At 36.0% G+C, this 8,713-nt stretch overlaps 2 protein-coding genes across 2 annotated transcripts in view; one reads left to right on the plus strand and one right to left on the minus strand.

The window, feature by feature from the left end:
* kazald3 (Kazal-type serine peptidase inhibitor domain 3) overlaps positions 1-2,645 on the plus strand; it is a 6,837-nt gene extending 4,192 nt beyond the window's left edge. The window contains exon 4 of the mRNA XM_065247387.2: positions 1-2,645. This exon is cut by the window's left edge and continues 50 nt beyond it. Within this exon, the coding sequence (XP_065103459.1) occupies positions 1-36 (36 nt within the window). The 3' untranslated portion in view covers positions 37-2,645.
* LOC135729597 (calsenilin-like) overlaps positions 1-8,713 on the minus strand; it is a 189,460-nt gene that overhangs the window by 165,868 nt on the left and 14,879 nt on the right. The gene's annotated exons all lie outside the window — the stretch shown is intronic.

Consider the following 8,713-nt stretch of genomic DNA (forward strand, 5'->3'; position numbering starts at 1 on the left):
GACCAAATACAGGACTACGACAGGGATTATTACTAAACTTCAGATCCAAACACCCTGAAGACAAACATTCTTACTGACTAAGCCTTGGCAAAATAACAACCAGGCAACGATTTGTATATTCGCACATAAAGAATACAAAAAACATCCCCTCTGGAATTTATGGAACATCTGGGTAGTCACACGCATGGAGACGGATGGTGAGGTCGAGTCAATTCCCAAAGGTACAGGCCTCCGAGACGGATGAAAAACACAAAAGTGAAGAGAATTAAGTGGAGCAGCTACCATAGATGGCCGGATATAGAAAGTGGTGCGGATCAATGCCACTTTTGTTCTTCCAAAGCTGTTCTTTAAAGCCCTTGTGACCACTTGGATAACAAAACACATGGAGTAGAGAGACATAAGAAACTCAAGACTGAATTCTGAGTGCCTTCCAAGTCATGCCTTTGCGAAATCAAATCTATGAGGGAAGCACTATTGCCTGCTTTTGCGTTCAGGTGCCAAGTAGACTCCATCATTTTTCCATTCAAAGCAGATTGCAGATTGCACTGTATGTTCCCACATATGGCATCCTTGTGTGTCATTTGTGACCCAGTCTGTGAAAACCTAGCTCAAGTCATTTTTGTGATTTACTGTTTGTACAAAAAAAACCTGTCGGCGAGTCAAAATCAGGGCTAAAATCTTGCAGTTTGAACTCGGCATAAGTGATGTAAAGAAAATATAATGTTGATATATTTAATATTAACTGAGTAAGGTCATGTCAAAGATTGAAGTCAATGTGAAATCAAACTTTGATGCTTCTAATATCATAATTAGATTATCTAGCCTGGATTTCACATATTTGGTTGAGCCAGTCTGAGCATTTGCACAGCTGACTTCAATGCATTTTTACTATCTTCCGTCTAAGGACATAAATGCGGTTGTTTTATTCTAATGTAAGCTTGTGTAGGTTGCACTTACAGGTCTTCTTTAATGAAACGCCATATGGGAGACACCATAAGGCTGGATAAAGAGACCAAAACATCTTGACTCTGTAATTTCACCTCTGCTAAGTCGACTGGAGACCTATAGTTAAGGACAAGGATACGTTTTTTTAAATCGTCTGCTCTCCTCAGTCCTGCCCTTTCATAAAGTTCTCTGGTTACTTAAAATAATTATGGTAACAGCTATGCATGTAATTTTAGGTTAGGTTTTGCTACCGCATTATTTAAAGAATGCAAAAGTTTAACGTATCGACACCTTGAATTAGAGGATCTGTAAGACTTTTGCATAAATGTACTGTTATTTAACATATTATATACTACACTATTCTTTCTTTTCGAAAACATTTTTTGTGTAATAAACCAAATGTAACAACAAATGGTTTCAGAGGCCATTTGCACGACTTCCACTCAGCAGTCAGCTGTTAAAGCAATAAGCCTGGAGTCAGATCTAAATCATTCCTTACTGCAAGCACCCGGGGACATGACTATTTCCTTTCATCTGAAACAACCAAACATTGCAAAGTTCAGGAAAGTGCTGGTGCTGAAACAGACTTCTTTTGGTGTATCAAATTTAACTACACACGGTCAAGATTTTAAGGATGTTTTAGGGCGGTATATACAGTGTAGGGGTGTAGGACTCCCACACCTAGGTCCAATAAATAAGCTTTACCATAGAGGTTCCTAACATGCCTTGAGGCATGGCCCACCTACTTTTTTAGGGATCTAGGCTTATTGAACAGTTTTTCTATACCAAACCCCACATTCCTTCATGACAGTTCTCATCCAAAAAGTGCATATCTTGTTTCCACCAATCAAGCAAAATAGGGTTGGTTTTTCATAGTGAGTTCTTTACTTTCCATTTTCTTTGGAAAAATTGGGGGAACAGTCAGGGGATTGTGAAAATCCAGAGCCAGGAGTGAGGGGCTTCCCATCTTTGCCCAAGTATCCGCTAATATCCTGTCGTGAAAATACATTACTGGCACAGAAAATGAGACCAAAAACAGATGAGGTCCAAATACTTAAAGCTGAAATCCATGTGCGTATCCACAAATTCAAATAAACAGTAATTCTGAGAAATGGCAGTGGACCACCACATAGATTCCTCTTTTTGGGTAAAGACATTCAGAGGAATTAATGTAGCTAACCAGACATAGTTCATGCTGGATGAAAACCAATTAGAAAATAAAAATAAGTAAATGTGGTCATTAATTTTCCCCATTATGGTCTCCATCAGTTAACAAAATCACAACAGGCACTTCAGATTCCCTGCAGAATTGACAGCGTGGCTAATGTTAAACCATGACAGAAGTTTACAAACGTTTCTACGATCTCCCACAGTCTCATTTAAATAAAGACAAACAGTTCCAGACTCACTTGTCTTAAACAAGTCATTTCCATGCTTTTGTTTTCTTTCCAATTTTGAGACAAATGAGATCCATGTGCTGTAAGATCATAGCTCTTGTAAGTGGATTTACTGCAGACGATACAATGAAATGAGAGCACAACAGAGAGAATTGATATTCATGGCTGGGGATAAAATAACAGACAAAGAAGGAACAGTAAAAATAAAAAGAAGTCAGGTGAACTTAAAAAACAAACATCTAATTATGGTACACTGTCAGATAAAATTGTCAAAAGTGCTCCCAAGTGTCATTGGGACAGTGCCCTTTAAAGGAGCGGTGAATCAAATACTCAATTTTAACTTGATACTTTGTTATATAAGAGGTCATCATAGTTAAATGAACTTCCTGCAAGTTTCAGGACTTAAAACGTCCGTGCTACTGAAATATAACAGTTTTTGGCACCAAGCCAGTTTTACAACCAAGTGTGGAATTCTGAGAAATATGACGTCAAAGTAGAATTGAAGCACCTCCCCATAACCAAATACAACGACCACTTTTGTAGCCCGCCCACAGCTTCGCGTGACACACATGTGTCTCAACAATCAATAAACATGTCTTTAAAGATTGCCAAATGTAACCAAAATGACTTTTAAATACATTTTTTCTGATAGACTTTTATTTTTACGCGGTGATCTGTTATGATAGAGTAACCATGGTAACGAAGTCTTGGGTTGTGGAAGAACTGCGTGGGAACAACACAAAGGCTGAATACTTTAATTCGGAGGCTCGGAAAATAACATTAGGAATGCGTGGATAAAGGTTGTTTTTGAAGAGTTCCAGCTCGCGTGGGGAGTGTTTGATTACTTTGTGTACTGTGCGGATTCACTTGTAAAGAAGCAAGTCGATGCTGGATTTGCAGAGAGACTGTGATTAAAAGCACCACTTATATTGGATCTGACTAAAATGACACAGCAAGTAAGACATTTTACTTTATTTAAGTTACTGCGTTTCACTATAATTGCTTTGTTAGAAGAGATCGCTTGATATGTCCTGTTGTAACATCCGTGTCTAAACATGTATGTTTGACTGTTTTAATTTACTAAAAACATTAAACGATTAATAAAGGTGCAACACTTAACAATACGATTGTAATTTAACGGTAGAAAAATGCAAAGTTAGTGATAAGGAAGGACTTACTGCCCGCTTACTGTGTTGTATACGGTAATTTAGGCAAGTTGCGTTTGAACGGTCAAACACTCAACAAAGCTTTTTTATCATTTAACTGTGGTATGTAACGTTACGTGTATCTAAGAGCAACCTCACAAGCACAATAGAAATATACAAAGTTATTGATAAGGATTTATCAGCCGCAGTTTATAATCTGATGCGTGCTTACTGTGTTGTATACGGTACTTTAGTCACGTCGAGTTTAAAGTTTTGTTTCTACTTTATACGGATTGTCATTTATGTGTATCATCTTTAGCACCCAGAATCTTTTTTGTGGCTCAAACATATATGTGTTTGGCTGCTATTTTTACACATACATGTTTTTATAACATTTCCCCACATGTAATGTCGGGGAATGAAGCCATCCAATCATAGCAGTGGGTGTTTACATCCAGGTCTTCAATGCGACCCGCCCCTTCAAACAAAGCTTTTCTCCAGAGAAGCCCCTTTAAAGAGGTCTTAATATGAACCATTTAGGTACAGATATAGTTAGTCAATATGTACCTTTGAGTTACTAATATTTATTTTCATAGTTTTCTGCAACATGATCTCACAGAAAGTCATGTTATAGTCACAAAAAATTTGATTAACTTATATGTGTCTATGGCAGGAAATTCACCTTTTTGTGCCTTGAGCACAAATGTTTTTTTCGTGTCACCTGCACAAATTTCTATAAATAGTTTTTCGTGTTAGTGACATTTTGTGTATTGTTTTCTATTTTTTTCTCCTAATTTTAAATCATTGTCGTTTGGGGTTAGATTTGGGGTTTGGGACAATGGTAAGAAAATAGGAAAAAACTATAAGAAAACAATACATAAAATGAAACAAAAATTTAATTTTTGCTCAAGGCATGAATAAAAGCCGAATTTCATGCCATGGACACGAATAAAAAAATACAATTTTGTGTAACTATAAAACGACTTTCTGTGATCAGTCTGGTTTTCTGACAGTTCCCAAACCTTTCATTTTGCGCTCCATATTTGGCATAATGGACACACCGGGCATAATCCTAAGATCCACCAACATATTTTTAAATGTAAATATAAGGAAAATGGTGTCTATAATTAGTTTCATTGTCATTTTGTAAATAAAATGTAAGTTTAATTGCAGTATCAAAATAACTTCTGGTATATCATATCAAAATCATTGTAGCCTAGCGTCTTCCCGCAACCCCACCATGTGACTCACAAGTGGGTCCCAACCCAAAGTTTGAAAACCCTTGGTGTACTGTATATTCTCAAGTTATTAAAGGTTAAAGAGTTTACATATTAAAGATGGACTGGTGAGTCATTAGGTAATTCAGAGAGATTCACTCAGTGGAGCAAAACAACAACATCAGTGCTCATGATTACAAATCTGACCTGCTTTGAATAAATAGGACAACCATCATTCGAAACATCAAATGCATGTGTACTCTTTCTCTCACGAACACACGCATATAGCCAAATGTAATCATGGCTTACTATTTATCTTACATGAACAACCTAAACCAATAAAATGTGACGAGGTCATTGGGTCTCATTCACTAAGCATGCGTACGCACAAAATTGTTCATAAAATGCGCGTACAGACGTTTAAACTAACACACCATGGTTCCATATTTTAAATGTATGCAAAAACATTAGAACAACTTAGACCACATGTTTGCAATAATCAATCAAGGAAAAAATATATAACACAGATATATATTATAGGGTTCTTTTTTTTTGTTCATGATTATTGCGTATGTGTGGTCTTGTTGTTAGTACGTTATTGCAAACATTTAGAATAAATTTTTGTATTAACTTTTCTGTTGATTCATGATTTGTTAGTTAAAACGTCAGAACGCATCAAATTTCACAAACAAAAATTATGTGCGTACGCATGCTTAGTAAATTAGAGCAAGTGTTATTTCTTAATTTCCCACACCAACTGTGAAGAATTACCTACTGTATATGAACTGTATATGTGTTTCGGTTGGTTGCAATTCGCCATCTCACAGCTAGATGCCGCTTAAAACCATACTGTACCTAAGGTACAGTATACAGTACCTTTAAAGATGGCATTTTTCTACATGTGTGCGTGTGTGATGTACATCTTCATATATGTTAAACATACCATTTATTCATTTAATGTAACATTTCTAATGCCTATATTTTGCAATATTTACATATATCTATGTACATTACATCAGCTGTTATGTTTACAAAAAAGTTGAGCTTATGAATTATGCTTATTACATGACAACGGAGTTTGTTGAAGGGACATTCCACTTAAAAAATATATATATATGCTAATTTTCCAGCTCCTCTAGAGTTAAACATTTGATTCTTACCGTTTTGGAATGCATTCAGCTGATCTCCGGGTCTGGCGCTAGGAGTTTTTACATATCTAAGGATAATCCATTGAATCTGATTAGACCATTAGCATCGCACTCAACAAAATAACCAAAGAGTTTCGATATTTTTTCTATTTAAAACTTGACTCTTCTGTAGTTATATCGTGTACTAAGACTAATTGTACTGTACTAATTAAAAAGTTGCAATGATATTACTCAGGAGCCGAAAATAGTCACCTTAGTAACTTTCAATGGGAGGGGACTATTTCGGGCAGTGCATAATATCATTGCACCTCCTGCAGCCATGTAACGGCAGCAAAGTACTCGATTATTACGCCAGAATGAGAGTATAGTTCCTAGACATATCTGCCTAAATTTTTTATTAATTTTCCGTCTGTGTCTTAGTAGACGATGTAACTACAGAAGTTTAAAAAATGTGCGCAATGCTAATGGTCTAATTAGATTCAATGAATTATGCTAAGCTATGCTAAAAGTGGTACCGCCAGACCCGGAGATCAGCTGAATGGATTCCAAAACGGTAAAAATCAAATGTTTAACTCCAGGGGAGCTGGAAAATGACCATATTTTTAAAAAAGTGGAGTGTCCCTTTAAAGTACTTTAAACTAAAATGACAACATGCTCTTAAAAGATCATCATCATCTATTTTTGCAGTCACAATTCTATAGTGGTACAATTTGCTGGAAGTGTTTTTTTGTTGTTGTTGTTGTGTGTGACTCTTAAATAGGACATTATCGTTCATTTTAGAATTAAACTGTACATAAATAAGTTGAGCAAAACAAATATTTACATATGAGATTCATTTTAATATTTAATTCATGCCAAAAAAAATGTATATACCTAATATACATACTTAAATGAAATACACTACATTGTACAGTACAAGTATTTTGAGTGTCCCTTATTTTCTTTTAAAGAACCAAGATCGTATCTTATTTTCCTTTGCTAAAGTTTGCAGCCCTACGGTAGGTGTGGGTGACTTATCATGTGCAGTAGCTGTTTTTCGACTCTAGAGGGCAGTGAGAAAACACAACATGAATTTTCTATGCATTGAAGTTTTGTAAGTGATGGTAAAATAAGAACAGGGTCTGTCCAAATACCCACACTTGCGTCTTTGCACTTGACCACTTATACTTACATGACGTATTTCCTGTATTTGGTGTACAAGTCGGCGTGAAGACATTGTGTTTGTGTAAAACCTTTGATTACACAATACAAATATTACAAAATTTTTATTTTGCAATAAAAGCTTTATTAAAAAAAAAATCAGTAGTTTGCATGACAAAAAAAGTGTCTGTTCAGTAGTCCCGTAACACAGTTTAATACAGATATTCATCTTTGCAACACTATTGGGTGGTTTGCCGGACAGGGATTAGCTTAAACCAGGGCTAGGTCTTTGTTTAATAAGGAAATATAACAAACATGCCTTACTAAAAACATTACCTGTGTGCATTTTGAGGCAAAACAAAGGGCACTAGTGTATTTTAAGATATGTCAGTGCAAGTTGTTTTCAGTTTGGACCGCTCTTACATTTAATTTAGACTAATCCCTGTCCAGAAAACTGCCCCACTGTTTTACAATCAAACTTTATATAATATCTACAGTAGTTCATCTAACCCAATTGCATGATGGGATACATTTAGCCTTGAGCACTCCTCAAAGAGGTATTAAAGGTTAAGTGTGTGGATTTACTGTAGTGTGCATTACTACAGTACAAGCACTGAACTTCAGCTCAGTCTTGAGTCTTGCATACTAACTTCCTCCTGCGTTCACATGCTTTTAAGTGTGGGTATTTGGGCAGGCCTGGTGATTACTGTTTCTGTTGCCCATATTTAGAAGCATACAGTACTGAAGAAGAAGTATTCAAGAAGCATATGAAGAAGTATTAAACCTTGCCACATACTGTACATCATCTGATCACCATTTTGGTATAAATGCTTCCTCAAATCATGTGGAAGCATGTTCTGTTATTTTTCTACGAGACATACAGTTTTCACATTGCACTGTAACTGATAGAAAAGGCAAACGTATTTTCCAGACTCACATTGATAAAATAAGTGAAACTTTCGTTTGGGATGTGCTCTTTAGAGTTAGCAACTATCTACTGCCCTATAGCAACCATAAACATGCTTTCAATTCCTCAACCAATGCCGGCAAACATCCACAACACCATTCATGGTGCATGATGATTTTGAGCTGGCATGCACCACTTTATAAAATGTGGCTATGGAATTAAATAACGGGTTATTTTTGAACCTTGGGTCAACTACTAAATACTAACTTTCCTGGTAAAGATGATTTGTTGTGGTATTGGTTTGACAGCCGCAATGCGTAAGGTTGCAAGCTAACGGGCAGAGGCTGAAAAGAGTAAATAGTAGACTGCTGGTTTTGGGTCATTGCAGTAATTAAACTGTATAAAGCACATCATAAGCTTTCTCTTTCTGCCCGTCTTCAGACTAGCTAAACTTAACAGACTAGCATGAACCTCAGCTAAAGCACTACAAACATGATAAAGGTTTGTTAAGGAAAAATGAGCTGAACTTTATTGATAACAATCATGTGACTAACTGTGTGTGATTGTGTGTGTGTGAGAGAGATGGAAACTTGACACACCGTAGAAAAGGAAGTTAGCAGTTGACCACAGACCAAAAAAAAACAACAACGTAGACCTTAGATCTTTAAATAGCTATAATGTGACAAATATAAATCAGTGAGGGTCATGTATGTACATGAAAAGCCAGCTGAAAGTTTCTAAAAAAATACAATTAACATTTATTACCAACAACAACAACTAACTAACCAACTAATGACGTTCGTTGTTTGTAACA

The sequence above is a fragment of the Paramisgurnus dabryanus genome, chromosome 11, assembly GCF_030506205.2.
Source record: "Paramisgurnus dabryanus chromosome 11, PD_genome_1.1, whole genome shotgun sequence".
NCBI classification, from domain to species: Eukaryota; Metazoa; Chordata; class Actinopteri; order Cypriniformes; family Cobitidae; genus Paramisgurnus; species Paramisgurnus dabryanus.